This window comes from Mandrillus leucophaeus, unplaced genomic scaffold (assembly GCF_000951045.1).
Source record: "Mandrillus leucophaeus isolate KB7577 unplaced genomic scaffold, Mleu.le_1.0 Scaffold1559, whole genome shotgun sequence".
NCBI lineage: Eukaryota > Metazoa > Chordata > Mammalia > Primates > Cercopithecidae > Mandrillus > Mandrillus leucophaeus.
The window spans coordinates 42,777-64,326 of NW_012101542.1; the positions used below are offsets into that span (position 1 = coordinate 42,777).

Below are 21,550 nucleotides of genomic sequence, written 5' to 3' on the forward strand. Positions count from 1 at the left end.
TATGTGCTGCTGGATTTGGTTTGCCAGTATTTTATTGAGGATTTTCTCATTGATGTTCATCAGGGATATTGGTCTAAAATTCTCTTTTTTTGTTGTGACTCTGCCAGGCTTTGGTATCAGGATGATGTTGGCCTCATAAATTGAGTTAGGGAAGATTCCCTCTTTTTCTGTTGATTGGAATAGTTTCAGACGGCCTGGTACCAGCTCCTCTTTGTACCTGTGGTAAAATTTGACTCTGAATCTGTCTGGACCTGGACTTTTTTTAGTTGGTAGGCTATTAATTATTGCCTCAATTTCAGAGCCTGTTATTGGTCTATTCAGAGATTCAGCTTCTTCCTGGTTTAGTGTTGGGAGGGTGTATGTGTCCAGGAATTTATACATTTCTTCTGGATTTTCCAGTTTATTTGCGTAGAGGCATTTATAGTATTCTCTGATGGTAGTTTGTATTTCTGTGGAATCAGGGGTGATATCCCCTTTATCATTTTTTATTGTGTCTATTTTATTCTTCTCTCTTTTCTTTATTAGTCTTGCTAGCGGTTATTTTGTTGATCTTTTCAAAAAACCAACTCCTGGATTCACTGATTTTTTTGAAGGGTTTTTCGTGTCTCTGTCTCTTTCAGTTCTACTCTGATCTTAAATATTTCTTGCCTTCTGCTAGCTTTTGAATGTCTTTGCTCTTGCTTTTCTAGTTCTTTTAGTTGTGATATTAGGGTGTTGATTTTAGATCTTTCTTGCTTTCTCTTGTGGGCATTTAGTGCTATAAATTTCCCTCTACACATTGTTTTAAATGTGTCCCAGAGATTCTGGTACATTGTGTCTTTGTTCTCATTGGTTTCAAAAAACATCTTTATTTATGCCTTCGTTCGTTATTTATCCAGTAGTCATTCAGGAGCAGGTTTTCCAGTTTCCATGTAGTTGAGCGGTTTTGAGTAAGTTTCTTAATCCTGAGTTCTAATTTGATTGCCTTGTGGTCTGAGAGACGGTTTGTTGTGATTTCTGTTCTTGTACATTTCCTGAGGAGTGCTTTACTCCAATTATGTGGTCAATTTTAGAATAAGTGCAGTGTGGTGCTGAGAAGAATGTATATTCTGTTGATTTGGGGTGGAGACTTCTTTAGATGTCTAATAGGTCTGCTTGGTGCAGAGTTGAGTTCAGGTCCTGGATATCCTTGTTAACCTTTTGTCTCATTGATCTTTCTAATATTGACAGTGGGGTGTTAAAGTCTCCCATTATTATTGTGTGAGAGTCTAAGTGTCTTTGTAGGTCTCCAAGGACTTGCTTTATGAATCTGGGTGCTCCTGTATTGGGTGCATATATATTTTTTGATGTCTCTTTTGATGTTTGTTGATTTAAAGTCTGTTTTATCAGAGACTAGGATTGCAACCCCTGCTCTTTTTTCTTTCCATTTGCTTGGTAGATCTTCCTCCATCCCTTTATTTTGAACCTATGTGTGTCTCTGCATGTGAAATGGGTCTCCTGAATACAGCATGCTGATGGGTCTTGACTATCCAATTTCCAGTCTGTGTCTTTTAATTGGGGCATTTAGCCCATTTAAATTTAGCATTAATATTGTTATGTGTGAGTTTGATCCTGTAGTTACGATGTTCGCTGGTTATTTTGCCCGTTAATTGATGCAGTTTCTTCATAGCACCAGTGGTCTTTACAATTTGGCCTGTTCTTGCAGTGGCTGGTACTGGTTGTTCCTTTCCATGTTTAGTGCTTCCTTCTGGAACTCTTGTAAGGCAGGCCTGATGGTGACAGAATCTCTCAGCATTTGCTTGTCTGTAAAGTATTTTATTTCTCCTTCACTTATGAAGCTTAGTTAGGCTGGCTATGAAATTCTGGGTTGAAATTTCTTTTCTTTAAGAATGTTGAATACTGGCCCCCACTCTCTTCTGGCTCATAGGGTTTCTGCCGAGAGGTCCGCAGTTAGTCTGATGGGCTTCCCTTTGTGGGTAACTCGACCTTTCTCTCTGATTGCCATTGACGCTTTTTCCTTCATTTCAACCTTGGTGAATCTCATGATTATGTGTCTGGGGGTTGTTCTTCTCGAGGAGTATTTTTGTGGTGGTCTCTGTATTTCCTGAATTTGAACATTGGCCTGTCTTGCTAGGTTGGGGAAGTTCTCCTGGATAATATCCTGAAGAGTGTTTTCCAACTTGGTTCCATTCTCCCTATGACTTTCAGGTACACCAATCAAATGTAGATTTGTTCTTTTCACATAGTTCCATATTTCTTGGAGGCTTTGTTCATTTCTTTTTACTCTTTTTTCTCTTACCTTGTCTTCTCACTTTGTTTCATTCATTTGATCTTCAATCACTGATACCCTTTCTTCCTGTGATCCAGTTGGCTACTGAAGCTTGTGCATGTGTCACGAAGTTCTCATGCCATGGTTTTCAGCTCCATCAGGTCATTTAAGGTCTTCTCTACACTGTTTATTCTAGTTAGCCATTCATCTAATCTTTTTTCAAGGTTTTTAGCTTCCTTGAGATGGGTTCGAATATCCTGCTTTAGCTCAGAGAAGTTTGTTATTACTGACCTTCCGAAGCCTACTTCTGTCAACTCACCAAAGTCATTCTCTATCTAGCTTTGTTCCGTTATTGGCGAGGAGCTGCGATCCTTTGGAGGAGAAGAGGCCCCCTGATTTTTAGAATTTTCAGCTTTTCTGCTGTAGTTTCTCCCCATCTTTGTGGTTTTATCTACCTTTGGTCTTTGATGTTGGTGACCTACAGGTATGGTTTTGGTGTAGATGACCTTTTTGTTGATGTTGATGCTATTTCTTTCTGTTTGTTAGTTTTCCTTCTAACAGTCAGGTCCCTCAGCTGCAGGTCTGTTGGAGTTTGCTGGAGTTCCACTCCAGACCCTGTTTGCATGGGTATTACCAGTGGAGGCTGCAGAACATCAAATATTGCTGCCTGATCCTTCCTCTGGAAGCTGAGTGGCAGAGGGGCAGCCACCTATATGAGGTGTCTGTTGGCTCCTACTGGGAGGTGTCTCCCAGTTAGGCTACAAGGGAGTCAGGGACCCACTTGAGGCGGCAGTCTGTCCATTCTCAGAGCTCAAACACCGTGCTGGGAGAACCACTGCTCTCTTCAGAGCTGTCAGACAGTGACGTTTAAGTCTGCAGGAGTTGTCTGCTGCCTTTTATTCTGCTAAGCCCTGCCCACAGAGGTGGAGTCTAGAGGCAGTAGGCCTTTCTGAGCTGCGGTGGGCTGCGCCTAGTTAGACCTTCCCGACTGCTTTGTCCACCTACTCAAGCCTCAGCAATGGTGGACGCCCCTCCCCCAGCCAGGCTGCCCCCTTGCAGTTCAATCTCAGACTGCTGGGCTAGCAGTGAGCAAGGCTCCGTGGGCGTGGGACCTGCCGAATTGAGCACGGAAGAGAATCACCTTGTCTGCCAGTTGCTAAGACCTTGGGAAAATCACAGTATTTGGGTGGGAATGTCCTGTTTTTCCAGGTAGTCTGTCACGCCTTCCCTTGGCCAGGAAAGGGAAATTCCCCAACCCCTTGTGCTTCCCGGGTGAGGCGACACCCTTCCCTGCTTCGGCTCGCCCTCCTTGGGCTGCACCCACTCTCTCACCAGTCCCAATGAGATGAACGAGGTATCTGAGTTGGAAGTGCAGGAATCACCCATCTTCTGTGTCGATCACGCTGGGAACTGCAGACTGGAACTGTTCCTATTCCGCCATCTTGGAACGCCCCCATCTCATTGCCTTCTGGCTTCTGTTGTTTCTGAGAAGAAGTTAGCCTTTAATGTTATTGAGATTCTTTTGTATGCAATGAAAAAAGCATTTCTCTTGCTCTTTTCAAGATTTTAGCTTTTGCTTTTAACATTTTGACTCATGTGCCTGGCTATGGATATCTTTATATTTGTCCTTATTGGAGTACATTGAGTTTCTTAGATTTGTAAATTATGTTATTAATCAAAATTGGGAAACTTTCTGTGTTTTTTTTTTTTTTTTTAATTTTTTCTACGTTTCTTTTTTCTTCTCTTCCTGGGTCTTCTATTATGCATATGTTGGCATGCTTAATGGTGTCCCACGTTTCTCTGAGAACCTGTTCATTTTTTTCATTCTTTTTACATTCTGTTCTACAGATTGTATAATCTTTATTGATTTGTCTTTCAATTGCCATTCCAAATTGTTTACACAGAAAATACATATCCACATATAAATTATTAGAATTAATTATATAGTTTAAGGTTGTTTAGTACCAGGTCAATGTCCAATAATTAATTATATTTCTAAGAGTTGCAACAAACAAGAAATGCAGTTTAAGTAAAGATACCATTTACAATAGTATGAAAAATATCAGACACTGGAAATTTTTGTGGAAATTGTCAAGCAGATTCAAAAACTCATCCAGAAATTCAAAGCACCAAGAGTAGCTAAAATAATCTTAAAGCAGAAAAAGTGATAATTGCTTTACTGGATATCAAGATCTTTGATAAAACTACATAATTGAACACAGTTTGGTATTAGCACAAGGATGGAAAAATAGAGCAATGGAAGAAGATTAGAGAACCCAGAAATAGAGCCATGCATATATTAACACTTGATTTATAACAAAGTTGGCTTTATGGAACAGTAAGGGTAATCTTTGACACTTTCCTCTTTTCACGTCATGCACAAAAATTGATTCCAGTTGGATTATAGAGCTAAACATAAAAGGCAAAACAATAAATCTTCTTAAAGTTAATATAGGTTATCTTTTTGACTTTAGAGAAAGATTTCTAAAATGAGACCCAAAACCCAGTAGCCATCAGGTATGATACCAATAAATGGAACTACTTTAAAATTAAGGACTGCTTCCCATCATAACACATCAGTACACTACAAAACAAGCCATAGAATGAGAGAAGCATATCTTTACACATATAACCAAAAAAAGCACTTGAGTCTTAGAAAATCAAACTCTTCCAAGTCAGGGGCCAAAAAAGATAATCCAAAAAATACTGGAAGCAGATTGAACAGGCAAGTCAGAAAAGAAGCCAAAGAACATATCAAAGGGTGTTCAGTATCATTAATGATAAGAGAAAAGCAAATTAAAAACCTGATGAGATATCTTTACATATGTACGATAATGAGTTAAATTAAAATCTGACAATGCAAAGTGTTTCTTAGGCTGTAAGGTGATGGAACTGTTGCTGATGGGAGTGAAAACTAGTACAATTATTTTGAAAAACTATTTAGCATCTTCTGAAATGGAAGATATGTGTATCCTGTTTTTGGAGCTCTAAACTGGAAAAAACTCAGATGTCCAGCAACAGTGGAATGGATAAAAGAATGTATATTCATATGATGGAATTCTGTACAGTACTGAAAATCGACTACAGCTACAGAAAACAGTATTGATAAATCTCACATTATTGAGTGGAGAAAGAACACAAAATAATACTGCATGATCCCGTTTATATGAAATTTAAAATTGATTAAATGTTTAGCAATGCAAGCTTAGGGAATAAACTATAAAGAAGAGCAAAGTTGTTATTACCATAAATGACAAGAGAGTGGTTGTTTTTAGAAAAGTGGGAAGGTGTGGTAATTGACAGAGATCTGAGGAATATTTTTGGGGATTGCTGGCGGTGCCAGTGACCAGAATAGTAGTTGTATGGGTTAATTCACTAAGCTCTACATTTTGTTTTGTGTATTTTTTATTTGTGTTATTTCACATACAAAAAGCTTAAATATAATGTTACATTACAAAGGAATCATTATGCAAAGATGTGAAGGAATTGGAGTTAGTAAAATGATTGTTAGGCTCTTTCAGTGGTATATCACATTTAGTACAGTCAACATGGGAGGGCTTTGATAGTGAAAGATGGTGCATGATATAGCGAACAAACTGGATGGGAAAGAAAATATATTGACCTGTAAAAAGATATGTAAGATACTGGTCCTTTTCATCTCTAAATGTGTTTGCAGAAAACAAGTGTTCATAGTCGATTGGGGATTATTTATAATCCTACATCAAAAATAAATGAAGAGAACACAGCTATTTCTAGAGGAATTTTGGCAGCTTTTCTTACACAGAAGACCAGGTTTTTGAGAAGCTTTCTTGGGCGACTGGCAAAGGAAGAAACTGCTACAGCTATTTACTCTGGAGATAAAATTAAAACATTCCTTATTGAGGTCAGTAGCTATCTGAAATATTAAATATGTACATATTGCATATTTTAAAAGTATAAGTGAATGTATTTGGAGATACTGTTACTGAAAAAGATTAACAGGTTTAAACAAATGGAGATAATAAACATTCCTTTTCAAATGGGAAAAGATAAACATTAAATGATATGACTTTGCACAGAGGCATTTAATAAATCAAATTTCATATGTTTTATTAACTACATGATTCTTAAAGTTGATGGCATTTTTGTTAGGATATGTACTTAAGCGAATAGTTGGGGGTTAAAGCGTTATGTAAATCTCAGGTATTTCACTGAAGGGGTCCATTATGGGGGGAATTTCAATGGTGATCCTCTTGAAGAAAGAATCATTATTCATTCGAAAAATACATATTGATTGTTTATCAGACAATGGAGATAAACTTGTGAACAAGCAGATGGAGTCCCTGTCCCTGTTCTTTGTGGAGCTTACATTGTAGGAGGAAAGACAGACAAAATATTTATAAGTTGTTTTGATTGATTTACTTTCAAAAGTCAGATCATTAGCTAAGGATTAGAGTGGCAGGATGTATTTTTAAAGGGTCGAGGACAAAAAGCGGAAATGTCGAATATTTTACTATTATTCTGAGAGTGAGAAAGTAAATTTAATACACTAGTGAAGGAAGATTTCTGGTCATTGCTGAGGGCCCACTTGAGATTAATGATCATAAATTTAAAGCAGGATCAGCGTTGGTCGTATGTTTTTCTCCAGCTGTATTTTACTATTTTCATCCAGTTGCAGACTTAGCAGTTTTGTTTAACCAAGGTTGGGGTTTGGCCCAGTTTATATGACTGAGGGGGAGCATTTGAGGGAGCTAAACATGGAGAAAGTTTTGGTTTTAGTAAAGTACCCTGAAATAGAACTTGGTTAAAAGGAAATTATACCATGGGAAGGATGATGGACAGTGAATAAATGGTAGAGTCTGTGGACTGAAAGATTGAGTAATTAGGGATGGGGATGGTCATGAGGTTGTGGTCAGAAAGGGGATGATTGGAATGGGGATTTTGGAGGTAAAGAGGATCAGGGCCTACACGGTCCAACACCACAGCCACTGGCTACATATGGCTATTTTATACTTAAATTAAAATTAAATAAGATTTTAAATTCAGTTCCTCAGTCATAGTAGCCACATTTTGAATGCCACATAACCACGTGAGGCCTTGGCTGCCATATTGGACAATGCAAGAACATTTTCATCATCATGAGAGCATCTGGGAACTTGTTAGAAATTCAGAATTTAAGGCCCTGATTCTACTGAAGTAGATTCTGCATTTTAACAAGATACCAGGTGATTGATATGCACATTAAAGTTTGGGAAGTACTGAGAGAGAGAAATGCACCTTAATATGAAGGTGCAATGAGCATATATGTGGCTTATTTTCTGTGAATGTCCATATTTTTTTTACTTTGACCAAGGGTTATTTTTATTATTTCCATATTTAAATATATTATTACTAAACTGATCTTCTGGGATTAGTATGATGGGGAGAAAGGAGTATTTCCATTTTAACACTTTTTAAATTGAGAATACCAAATAAGAGGTACTGAGTTCAGAATTTAATAAATATTTAATTTCATTTTCTTCATATCAAATTTTATTTAAATTGTTGTTCCCTAGTTTACTAATCTGGTAATTTCTCTGAAATTCTCAAAGAATGAATAGCAAACTGTATCAACTTGTAACAAGATTTAAGCATGTTATAAATGACTTGTCAAAACACAATTCTTTTTTTAAAAATGTTCTTTCAGAAGAAAATTATACTAAATAATTTTTTAAAGTATTATATAAAATTTTATACTAATATTAAAGTAGCTTTTTAAGCAAAATGATTTAATATATTTACTGTTCTCGTATTAGTTTCATCAATCTTAACTTTTACTTTAGGGGATGAATAAGAATGCTTTTGAGAAAAAATATAACACTGTTGGAGTGAATATTTTTCGAACTCACCAGTTGTTCTGTCAAGATGTACTTAAATTGCGTCCTGGAGAAATGGGTATTGTCAGCAATGGGAGAGTAAGTAGAAAAAGCTATTGCTCTCTTTTCTCAGTGACACTGCAATGCAGTGGTCTGACTTTTTCTGTCACAATTCACCTGATGTGACACACACACAGGACGGTGTTCATGAGCTGAAGACACCAGACACAACTCAGCATAAATAAAATGGGGTCATGACACACTTCCCATTCCTTCATTCTTTCCCCCATTCAATGATAACAATGATGTGGGTAAGGAAGAATGTTCTTTATGTGTCTTGCTTTTATTTTGTTCTAATGTAAGTATTAGAAGAAACAACTTAATGCACAGCATCAAAACATTGTCATTGAGAACCACTGTTGTAGTAGGTATACTAAGTAGGTTATTACGTCTTTTTTCTTGTTCCTACAGTTGTTTATGTTAAATGGCATTAGATACTATTATAAGTTTTGAAGTATCAAGTAGTATAAATTGCCATGTAGTTTTTATTAATAAAATATTTACAAAGCTCTAAGAAGGAAATCTCTTACTCTCCAACCACCCTAATAAAACTTAATAGCTTATTGTTTTTCCTTCCATTTTTGGTTTTTTAGAATACATCCTTATAATCCTACTATATATAATTTTATATCATGGTTTTCCTGTTAATATAAATGTTTTTCTGATTATAATCTTTGTAGACACATACAAAATAAGTGGATGATATCTATATACTAATATTTTTAATATGATAGTCTGATTTTATTTCATACAAATTGTTTAAGTAAAAAACTGAATCTGGTGCTTAGGTTTATTAAGAAGTCAATGAATGCAGTGTGTTTGACATATCTGTGGCTTGAATTTTCAAATTATATATCCCTAAATCATCTTCAAAGTTCTAATGCACTCTTAATGTGTTGTTTTTCACTTATTTATGAACTCTGCTCACCAGCATGTTAGATTCAGGTTCATCTGTGTACAGTGCTATTTTACACATAAATGACAACAGCTGCCATTTATTGTAAAAAGTTTTGGTGAATTTTGGTAGTGAGATATGTAGAACTCTATAAATAGCATTGCTTTTTCACTTTAAAAGTTACTTTGGGAGGAAATACAGCTTTTAAAAACAGTTCTGAAACTTTTGGCTATCTTTGACCATATCAAGCATTTTAAGGGATAAAGAGGGAAACAATGGCACCCATTTTATCTAGTGCCTTGCCTTTTAGTTATATACTAGGGAAAAGCTACCCTATGTCTTCTTTGTCATTTTGATATAATTAGTATAGTGTTATTGACATTAATGATAAATACTAGATACAATTATGTTCAACTTATTGCTCATAAACATAAAACTATGTTTTGTCCTCACTTTGCTTAAAATTGACAAAAATATTAAGATATTAATCTTACACCTACTGTGAACCAAACATTTTTCTAGATGCTGAAGGCACAGCAGTAAACAACTAGGTTTTCATGGGGCTAATATTTTGATGGATAGAGAGAGACAACAAACAGCACCCTTACTGATAAGGCTAATATTTTGATGGATAGAGAGAGACAACAAACAGCACCCTTACTGATAAGGCATCTATCTTAAGTATGTTTATGCTGCTATAAAAATATGCCACAGACTGGCTAATTTATAAAGAACAGAAATTTATTTCTTATACTTCTGGATGCTTGGAAATGTAAGGCCAACATGCTGCCATTGATGTCTGGTGAGGGCTGCTATCTGCTTCCAGGATGGCCCCTTGTTGCTCTGTTTTTACATGGTGGAAGGTAGAAGGGCAACAGAGTGCTCCCTTCAGTCTGATCTTTTATTATAAGGATACAAATTCCATTCATGAGAGCAGAGCTCTCGTGGCTTAAAAATCATCTCCCAAAGGCCACACCTCTCAGTGCTATCACACTGGCCACTAAGTTTCAACACATGGGTTTTGAGGGACACATTTTGTCTTAGTTTGTTTTGTGCTGCCGTAACAAAATACCCGAGACTATATAATCTCAGAAATGTATCAAAGAACAGAAATGTATTCTCTCATGCTTCTGGAGTCTGTTAAGTCCAAGATCAAGGCACTGGCATCTGATGGTAGCTTTCTTGCTGCATCCTCACATGGCAGAAGGCAGTGGGGTAAAAAGGGGATGAATGCTATGTTCCTACATGGCAAGAGAGAGCAGAGCCACTCCTGAAAGCCTTTTTGTAGTGGCATTAGTCCATTTTGAGGGCACAGCCCTCATGACCTAAACACCTCCCATTAGGTCCCCAGCACTATTGCATTGGGGATTCAGTTTCAACATAAATTTTGAAGAGGACAAAAACATTCAAACCATAGCACATTCATAGCAGTGTCATTTGGGCAAAGAACCAAAGAAGGTGAAGGAGGAAGCCATGTCAAATATGTGGAAGAGGATTATTCTAGACAGAGTACAATGAATGCAAAGGACGTGAGGTGAGATCATGTCTGTGAATCCTGTGAATCATGTCTGTTCTTCTAAGAATAGCAGGTAGGAAGAGAGCAGTCAGGAGAGAAGCTCAGAGAAGTAGCTGGGGGCCAGATCATATTGGGTTTTATAGGAAGTTTAAGGACTCCCACTTCACTCTGTGAATGAGTTGGGAAGCGCATAGTTAAGATTGGCATCATCTAGCTAATGTTTTCTTTGGATCACTAGAGGCTGTTACTTGGGAATATACTATAGGGGGTCAGGAAGCCAGTTGGGAGATAATGTAATAGTCCAGATGAGAGATGATGGTGGCTTGGACCAGAATGGTTCTAATGGTGTTGGTAAGAAGTGGATATGGGATGTATTTTATATGAAAAATGGACAGGAATTTTCCAGGGACTTTGGTGTGAGATGTGAGAGAACTAAGTTACTGGCAGAATGGAGTTACTGTGGATCAAGATGAGGAAGGCTGCAGGGTGAGTGGGGTTGTCAGGAGCAGTATAAGAGGAAGGAAAGAGAATTCAGTTTGGACTTCCAAAAAGACTTGCTGAGAAGGTGGTTGAATATGAGTGTAGTGCAGAGTAAGGATTGGGGCTAGAGATAGATATTAAGTCAAATTATGTTGACTTTTTGTGTTGACTAATGGAAACATGTAATTTTGATTATCCTTTTATTTGTATAACTGTGGTTTTAATAGAAAAGTATATTGGAAAATAAGTATTGTGTTTTATGAGCGATAATGTAATACTTAGCTTATCACTCTGAAAGTAACGCTATAAAGCCTAATAATCACAGCAATGTGGCAGATGTTATAAAAATTTGGAATCAGATAGTTTAATGCATGAAATGAGTATGATATTTTAGTGTAAATCTTCATTCTGAACCTGTTCAAATGTTTCCATTAGAATTGGAACATATATAAAGTTAGCATTATTTATAAATGATCAACAACTAGGGTACAATGATGATCACATAGTTTCTTAAAAACACTGAATAATTTAAAATTGACATATTTAATATTAATGCCACAAGTAATGCCATTGTTATAATAATATTTATTTTACATATTCACAATTTGCTGAAAGACATAAGGTAGCAGGGAGCAGGAAAAAAAAGCAAGGTCTTTTTTTTGTTTTATAGTCAGACAGATCTGGATTCAAATTCCAGTTGCACCATTTATTACATTACACTATGAGATCTGATTTCTTAATTTGGACAATGAGAATGGTAATAATCTGTCTTATAGGACTGTTGGAGTGATTAACAATGATATGCTCCGGTATTTAAAGCACATAGAAGGAACCCAAACACAGAGTAAATTTTCAGTAAATATTAACTGCCGTTTTCTCTCAAAATATTTGACGGGCTTCATGAAAAATAGTGGATATTTATAGACTTAATTTGTGTTACACTAGCTAAAAGTTAGCGTAAAATCAAAACTAGTTGATCAAACTTCCGTGAGTAGAGAGAGATTTTTAGCTCAGTATGTCGATGAAAATCTGACAGTTTTCTGTAATTTTAATGACCTGTCAAATGAAGTAATACATTTCTGTTCTGACAATTACTCTATATAACTGAAAAATCACATTTCTAAAATGTTATGAAGAAAATTTAAGCAACATAATTTTCAAGTTTATTGTTCTTTTTCCCAACTTGGACATTACATAATTTTATACGATTTAAGTTACTTTATTCCACAAATGTTCAATTTTAAATAGAACTAAGACACAGAAACATTAGGTTTCTCCTATTTGATGCTGTGCTTAAAGTAAGCAAAATACAGCCAGTTTTCTGGTAAATTTAATCAATAAAGATAGCCAATCTAGTTAACCCCTTAAGACAATACTTTACGATTTTATTTCCTTATTCTGTGTTACTGACAAAACTGCACCTGTCGCTAGAGGTGGTATAGATAAAATTCAACTCTTTTCCAAGACGGCTGTTTCATATTAGGAAATGTAACATTGAATGTGCTTTCAAATTTACTTTTAAAATTATATCACGTCTTAAGACAATGAAATCTTTATATGAGTACTTTTAGTATTATAGTGCCCATTTTTGTGTTTTTAAGAGCCCATGTTTTATATTTAAGTGAAACATGATATTTATTTAGTTGGGATGCCAAGATCCCAGTTAGTCACCTTTGATACGAGAAAATGGGATAGAAAGATTCAAGAACTATGCTTCAGTAATTTTTAGAAAAGATGAACTGCAGAAGCGGGTGAAGGGGAAGTGAGAAAATCTGGTTACAGCCACTACATTCTGGTCTTTTTACCAAGAAAAACAATATTCTGGTTGACATGTTTTCTGATTATCATTAAATATAATTGTTTCGTACATATGATTATGTCAGTCTACAGGAGGGCTTTGTGTATGTGGTGTTAGAATGATTGTATGTACTAACTTCCTCAGAAAGTACTCATGGTAGTAGAGTCAGTAGTGGTTGTGATGGGAGAGCCATCCTGAGAAATTAGGTATGTGGCAATTTGGCAACTTCTAACTTTGTAGTTACTGGTTTAAAGTTAATGTAACTGACCTTGCTAGGCTCCTAACCATTTATACAGTATCAGTTAAAAGAAGGCTGGTCGGTATTATTACAATACGTATGTGATTTTTATGTGATTTGTCTCTTGGGTTTTGCTATTTTATGGTTTTCTTATAAAGTAATTCATGTCTATATAGTGTAGACTGCAATTTATAGATGAATGTGAAAGAAAATTGAAGTTAAAAGATTTTTTAAAATATAGACCATTGCTTTCAAAATTGAATTTAGATTGAAATGGTATTTGGAAGCATCATGATTTATGTTTCAAATCATGATTTATGATTTATGTTTCAAAGTAAAACTTTCTAATGGAAATAATTTGCTAGTTTTTTATATTGTCACTTTGATTTTGGTGTTTATACAGATGTTATTTGTAATATCCAAGTGAGAAAGTATTTGTATCTTGTTTCCTAGTGTATGGCAGGATTAGTAAATGGCAGGATTACCATATCTTTAATCTCTACTTCATTTTTGCTTAACAAAGAAGTATCTATTTGATGAGGAAATGTTTTCCTAAACTGGTATCTTCTAGAAGATATACTATAATGGTTTTTATTTTAAGTTTTTAGGACCTTTAGATGAAGATTTGTATGCAGAAGATTTTTACTTGTTGGAAAAGATAACATTTAGTAATTTAGTAGAGAAAATTAAAGACATTGTTGAAAATATGGGAATCAACTCAAATAAGTGAGTATATAAGTTCTAAGAGCAGTTCACTTGGGTTTGGTATTTTGAGTCTAATGTTTTTGTTTTAAGATTAGAAAATGTTTCAAATATATGGACAAGTAAAGGTATAATAAAAGGCATATATAAAGAATATAAGGAAATTATAAAAGACATCCATTTACTCACCATCACAAAACTGTAGATGTTAATGTTTTCTTTGCCTTGACTGTCTTTCTCCTTGTTTCTTACCCATCCACCCCAATCTCCTCCCTCCCCAAGAGGTGACCATTTTCCTAAAGGTTGTATGCATGGTTCCCATATTTGTGTTTATACTTTTGCTTCATATGTAAGTATCCATTATTGGTGTTTATTGTGTTGAAGGCTGTGACTGTTTTAGAGAAATGCTATTATACATAGGTCTCCCTTTGCAGTCTACTTAGGTAGATTTAACCATGTTCAGATATATAAAGCCTTTCTTGAAGCATTAATTGTAACATGAAATATGGAACTTTCTCTTTCCAAAAAACTCATACACTATTTGTCTTGTTTATCTAGCATGAGTGACTTTATTATGAAAGTTGATGCCCTTATGTCCTCTTTGCCTAAGCGTGCATCTCGATATGATGTCACATTTCTTAGGGAGAATCACAGGTAAGAATGTAATCGTATCTGTTTGTGGTTTTTCTGTTAATGCATGCAATTATTTCCATTTGTTTTCATATCATGGTAAAATTTAAGGTAGAACTAAAAGTAATTTATTAGGGAATAAATGTGCTTGACAGCATTAGGAAGATAAATTCTAGTTAGTTATATATTCTAGTAAATAAAGGGTAATATATATGGAGAGAGAGGATACGAAATTTCAAGTAAGTTAAGCATAGTATAATTTGTCATATTTTTAATATTTTTCATGCTTAAGATCATTTGTAATTTTTGCAGTATCTCAAGATAGTCATAAATAATATTATCTTTATATTTTCAATGTGTAAAGTGATGGAAGAGTCCTGATTAATCAAATGTAGGGTGGCCTCTGTCACAAAGCTAAACACAAAAGCATGAGCAAGAGTTCAGATGAGTGAAGGGAGGGTCCAGGCAAAGCTGAACAGTGTAGGCCCAGCTGCTGCCTCAGGCCAGCAAAGTGAATCAGCAGATCAACAGCAAGTGTGTGAGCTGCAAAATTGCTGCTGCTGCCTCTCTGTCCTCTAGATCTCCTGAGAATCTCTGTTGTTGCCCACTCAAGCCAGAAACATTCTGGAAAATATGATTTAGGCTGGTCAAGTTGACACATTATAAAGCTGCTGCATGTACCAAGGGTCCAAGGATTTACTCTGTCAGGCTCCTGTGGTAGGATGGAAATAAAAGGCTGTTTAATCACTATCATATGTGATTTCTATGCCCATATTCTCTATGAGAGTGCCTCGTTAATTGTAAAAGTAACTAAACTGCTTTTAAAAAAAATACTACTACTGAAGATTCCCTGAGCTCACTCAAGTGTCTTACAGTTATCACCTTTAGTAATTTTGTCTAGAAATACCATTTTTTATTTTGTCAAAGAGCATTCTTTCCTATCAAGGGAAATAATATTTTATAAATACGGTTAAATTTATATGTAAATTTCTATATTAAAGTCACACTCTGTTATCGAATTTTAGAAAATGTCAGTGAACCTTTGGAAATTGATAATTAGGATAATACAGTAGGCCACAGTGATGGGCAAATACTTCAGGTCACTTTACATTTGAATTTATGAATTATCAGTATTATTTCCACAGTTATGTCTGTATATTATTTCATGAGCATATGCGCATATACTTCTATAATCACATAAAAATATTTATTCACAGCTTTTTAGAGAGAGAGATGTGTGTGTATCAATATATATGTTTAAACACAGCATTGTATCTTTGCCATTCTGCTTCTATATCTATAGGGAGTTATTTTATAATTAAATATGTTAAAACACTTGTTATAAATCTGTTATTTCTGTATTGATATGTTTGATCTTAATTCCAACTTTTAAAATTTAAATTGGCTTATAAGAAAATTTAAATTTGAGAAGGTAACTTAAATTAGAAGGTTTGCAAAAGGAGAAAGAAAAAAGTAGGAGTAAATTGAAATATGGAATAAAGTGAAAAATGAGAAAAAACAATTATATTTTTTCCCCAGCCCTGAAAGATCTCTATATTAGCCTATTCCCTTCCATTTAGACTGTGTGGATTTGCCATTCTCCTAACATCTTAGACAAAGGCAAAAACAGCAATCCTAACTACTCCCCCCGTCATCCCAGGAACTTACATCATTAAATGTAAGTTGTGTGAGAAACTATGAGGTCTTGAAGGAAGCCTTGCAGGCTGTGGCAGTAGTGACCCTCCTGCTGTGAGCATACCATGAATTTGGCTCTAAGTTTTCCAGTTTATACAGTTCCTCAGTTCACGAGAGGAAAACAAACTAGATATTCAGGTGAAATGTAAGTATTCTTAGAAGAGAGAGGACAAAGGAATTTCTCCCAGGAGCCTTTATAAAGAGGATGCTATATGACGTACAGTGTTTTCAATATTCTTAAAATAGATTACTTGACCTATTTTATGGATAGGTTAACAGTATCATAACAAAATTCAACTCAGAGTTTTCTATTGCAACAGCCTGTTTGAAATGTGTTCAGTATATCTGTAAGAGTTGATAAACTGTATATACCTAAGCAGTTCTTCACCCTTTTTTTTTTCTGACCTGGGCTTTAATAATTAAATGACTGTCAGTGTGCTTGACAGTACTCTTCCTGGCTAATGACATGGAGTGTATCAATAGTTTTTTGGCAATTGAGTACAAATCTGTTACCTTAAATAGGTGGTCATTAGGATGTTGTTGTTAATACTGCATGAGAAAAAGGATGTTCTGTTCCATTCTTGGGTTAGTCAGTGTAATACCTACTAGTGGGCTCGGGACTGTCCAGTACATATATAATCAGATGGTGGGGACTATGGAATTCTGCTTCATACGACTTCATAGAATTAGCAGTAGTCTGGGAGAAAAAAAGCAGCAAACAGATGCATACTGAAGCCATGATAACATCTCATAAGGCATACCTAAAATGACCAGTTTTGAGTGGTGTTACAAAGTAGGATAGTAATTTGTAAAATTTTCACCAAGGTAACTACAGGAAGCAACAACTGTCGAGAGTCAGTTTAATAGCAGAACATCTGATCTGTGGCTCTTACATCTAGCAATAATTATCCATTAAGGTCTGTTGTCTGACTATGCCCCTCTTATTTTAACATAACTAAATCATGTCAACTGCATAGAAAAATGTTTTGCAGTTTTCTATTCAGATGACCCATATTTGAAGTAACTATATTAGCTTTTTAAAAATTGCTGAGCAATTAATCCCCTCACTGCAGAAAGCCTTTTCCTACCAAAGAAACTAATATTCCTGTAACTACATGTGCACCTCTTGATTTGGTAACTTTTTTCCTTTGTAATAGTAAAATGTATAGTTAATTCATCCTACATCTGAGAAAAAATATTTCCTACATGATTATAGTGTTAAAACAGTAATTCAGTAGAATATTCTCTGCTTTTAATCAAATATACACCATTAACTTTTTGTTACATTAAATATAGAATTGACTGTCTCCCTCTGGCCTATTCTGTACTTTTAATCATTTTCTCATTTCCCTTTAAAAAATTAGTCCATCTTCTAATTTAGAACGTATATTGGTGAAAGACAAAAACGGATAGGACAGAGGGAATGAGGTGAGGAGAGGAAGACTGTGATCAAAATAAAGGATGATTAATTTGGATATTTTTGTTCCTGAACTTACCTGTTACAGTATATTGATTTTTTGAAATACTAAATTTAATAAAGTAGAATAGTTAATTTTATTCCAAATCTGAAGAAATATATTCCACTAACACGAAAACATCTTGGCTTTATTTTTTAAATTGTACAACCCATCAGAATTTTGAGGGCCTAAAATTATCAGAGTTTTTACACTAATGGGATCATTCTTTGAAAGGCTTTTAAAAAATTGCTTCATTCATAAAATCTTACTTCATTTTCTCTCATTCTTTTCAGTTTTGTAATTTGTTGAAAACAGATTTTCAAATTTGCATTGTGTGAAATAACCAGTATTTTACAATTTTAGTGAGAAAGAAAATAATTTATAAGAATTATATGGCTGAGATCATGATTAATTAGTTGTTTGTATAAACTTAACTCATCATCTTTCATCTTATTTTCTATTTTCTTAGTGTTATAAAGATGAATCCTCAAGAGAATGATATGTTCTTCGATGTCATCGCTATTGTTGATCCATTGACAAGAGAAGCACAGAAAATGGCACAATTATTGGTTGTAAGATAATATAAATTAGACTAAATATTTTTGTTTTTAAATTCATAATTTTTTCAAGTCTATTTTCAAGTATAATCAGCTGTTTGTGCTCTTGATTCTTCACCATTTTAATAGTGTCGTATTTCAGTGCAGAAAATGAAATGATGGAGCTGTGCACAGGGTGTTGTTAGGACTGTGCTGAGGTTAGGTGGTGTTATAAACTGCATTGTATTCCCCACAAAATTCATATTTCAACACATGAAACAGGTTTCAGTGAACTTGAAGCCCTAACCCCCAGTGTGACACTCTCTGGAAATAGGGCTTTAAGGGGATCATTAAGGTTAACTGAGGTCATATGGGTGAGACCCTAATCCAATAGGATTGGTGGCCTTAAAAGATGATGAAGAGAGGGAGACTTCGCAAAGAAGAGGTTATTTGAGCACACAGTGACATGTTAGCCACGTGCAAACTAGAAAGAGAGCTCTCCCCAGAAAACAAATCAGCTAGCATCTTGATCTTGGAAATCCCAGCCTCCAGAACTGTGAGAAAATACATTTCTGTTGTTTAAACCACTCCATCTGTGGTATTTTGTTATGTTAGCCTGAGAAGACTAATGCAGGTGTCTTTCATGTGTTGTGAAGTGTGGCTTTTGGAGAAGCTGAAGCTTAAGCTTAAGTGGATAAAACTTGGCTAACATTATTTATTGTACTTTCCAAACAAGTGAAGCTGAGGAAAGGGGAAACATGGAGTTTGTATTCTATAGGTTTGGCCGCTGTAACAAAGGCCAAAATAACACTACTTTCAAGACTGAAGTTTCTTTCCTTCATCTCCCGGTCTAAGTGTAGGCTGCCTTGGGGTTGCTAAAGCAGCTACACAGTGTGAGGGACTCAGGCACTGCCTGTGCCATTGTTGAGCAGTCACGAAGCACCTAAGATCACCAGTCAGGCCCTAACATCATCTCTGCACTTCTGCCAGCAGGAAGGGGAGAATAAGAACACAACCCCCAAGTTAGATGTATACTGTCCTATCACTTCTCACTGACCAGAAGGCCCCCAGGCTGGCTACACTGAATGACAAGGGAGGCTGGAAACTATGGCCACAAGTCCTGCATAAACCTGGAAATTCTTCCCCTATGAAAGACGAAATGAATGTGAAAGAGACAGGTATCAGTCTCCAAAAGGACTTATGTGGCTTACTGTTTTACTTGGCACCACTTTCAAACATTCAAATTAGAATGCAGCTTTCAGTAGTTAAATTTGAATAAACTAGTTCCATTAGAAGGCTGTATGTTTTTCTAGTGATATTGAAAATTTTACAAACTATTTGTCCTTTGGTAGTTGACTTCACTTTTGGAACAGGCAAAAGTAATTAGATATTGGGTCTGGTGAAAATGTAAGTGATCAAGCCATATGATTCTGCTGTATATTGAAATTTCAAAATGCAATTTTTTTTAAGTAGTGCGTACTGTCAAATCTCATTGGAAAATGAGATTTTATTAGTGGAGACAAATAATTTTGGAAAGACTTTGTCGTTCTAGCTGTTCAGTTTATGAAACGAGTAGGACAAACTTAATCCCATAACTGATTTACCTATTTGTTCTTTTAGCATTGGTTATACCTTTAAATTTATATGTCTTGAAATATACTATTCAGGTTATTCTTTAGAAAGCAATCACATCTGAAAGGAGTGGAGCTAGTATGATGCTTTTTAGTATGCAAAATCTCTATTCCTATGGAGAGTCATTATTCACAAAAAAGCATATTAGTTAAATTTGAAAAATTTTTATATAAAAGTAGAATTTAGGAGTAAGAAGTGTGCAATTAGCCAAAGCAGGAAGATCACTTGAGAAATTGAAGACCAGCCTGGGCAACATAGCAAGACCCTGTCTCTAAAAAAAATAAATAAATAAGTCAAACATGATGCTGTGTACTTGTAGTTGTAGTTACTACTCAGGATGCTGAGGTGGGAGAATTGGTTGAGTCTAGGGATTTGAAGTTAACAGTGACCCATGATCACACCACTGCAGTCTATCCTTGGCAACAGAGCAAGACTATGTCTCGAAAGAAAGGAAGAGAGAGAGAGAGAATAAGAATGAGAGAGAAAGAAAGAGGAAATTATACAGAGATATAAAATATGGAATTGCATTCCAGTTTCCATCATTGGTAATAATAATGTACTTTATTTCTGAGCAACTTTATTTCTTAATTTATAACAGGATAATTTATTGGAAGAAATGGATAATTTCTCATCTAACACTTGAGAAAAACAGTGGTTCAGTGACCTCCAGAGTAGCAAATATGATGAGTGATAGAATAAGAATTGAAACTCAAATCTCTGTAATCCTTAGTCTTTATGTTCTAATTTCTCATCAAGCCTGTATTCTTTCTGTTACATGTATCTGTTTTGTTACTTCTCCCTTTACCTATATCCTTTGTTAGCTAATAGCTTTCGAATCTTCACTGACATGTTGCCTATGTGGAGATGGGGACTATCAAAATTAGTAATTCTTCCTCTACTTCTTATGATCCAGGGAAATGAAAAGAAAGTATTTATTTGTAGGTAGCCAAGAACTTCCGAATTCCAAAAGAATCAGGATACTGCCAATGTTGTTGTAAGGTCACCACTTTGTATTTGCAGATCAAGGTTCTAATATACTAAGGAAATTTAGATACTATGAAAAAAAGTCACTTTAGGCAAAGGGCAAGCAACATAATCCTGGGACATTGAAATCAACTGTTGGGATTAAAATCTTGCCTCTGCTGTGAGTTACTGTGTGACCTTGAGCACATTAATCTCTCTGTACCTAAACTGCAAAAGCACTATTTCAGCAGGGCATTATAAGGATCAAGTGAGATAATGAACATAAAGTTTTAATATAGTACCTGGTACATAGTAAATGCATAACAAATATTAGCTATTAATATTATTTAATATCAAATCTGAGAATTTCTTTCCAATAGGTACTTGGCAAGATTATCAACATGAAGATAAAGTTGTTCATGAACTGTAGGGGCAGGCTTTCAGAAGCCCCTTTAGAGAGGTGAGTCTGAATGAACAAAATTTCATTTTGAAAAATTTGTAAATGCTGAGAAGAAAAAAAGAATCATTGTTATTGAATCTGGTTTTTTGTTTTCTTCACAAGATGCTTCACAGAAATAAGTCAGAAGGTCAGACTGTTTATTAACCTTAACTGACATAAAATTGATAGAAAAATTAAAATAACCTAATTCAGTAAAGTGATCTGACCTAATTACAGAATTTATATGGATTTGTATTTATTCATAGGCATTTTTGGAAATGTGATTGAGGAATACCTATTTAGAAATATATCAATGGAGGCCAGGCACGGTGGCTCAAGCCTGTAATCCCAGCACTTTGGGAGGCTGAGATGGGCGGATCATGAGGTCAGGAGATCGAGACCATCCTGGCTAACACAGTGAAACCCC

General features: G+C 35.3%; 1 protein-coding gene across 1 annotated transcript in view; it reads left to right on the plus strand.

Annotated features, from left to right (window-relative positions):
- LOC105536160 (UDP-glucose:glycoprotein glucosyltransferase 2) overlaps positions 1-21,550 on the plus strand; it is a 159,990-nt gene that overhangs the window by 32,534 nt on the left and 105,906 nt on the right. Inside the window, exons 7-12 of the mRNA XM_011975435.1 lie at positions 5,925-6,131; positions 8,050-8,181; positions 13,671-13,795; positions 14,330-14,425; positions 18,023-18,125; positions 21,065-21,144. Coding sequence (XP_011830825.1) covers positions 5,925-6,131; positions 8,050-8,181; positions 13,671-13,795; positions 14,330-14,425; positions 18,023-18,125; positions 21,065-21,144 — 743 coding nt within the window. The remainder of the gene's footprint in view (positions 1-5,924; positions 6,132-8,049; positions 8,182-13,670; positions 13,796-14,329; positions 14,426-18,022; positions 18,126-21,064; positions 21,145-21,550) is intronic.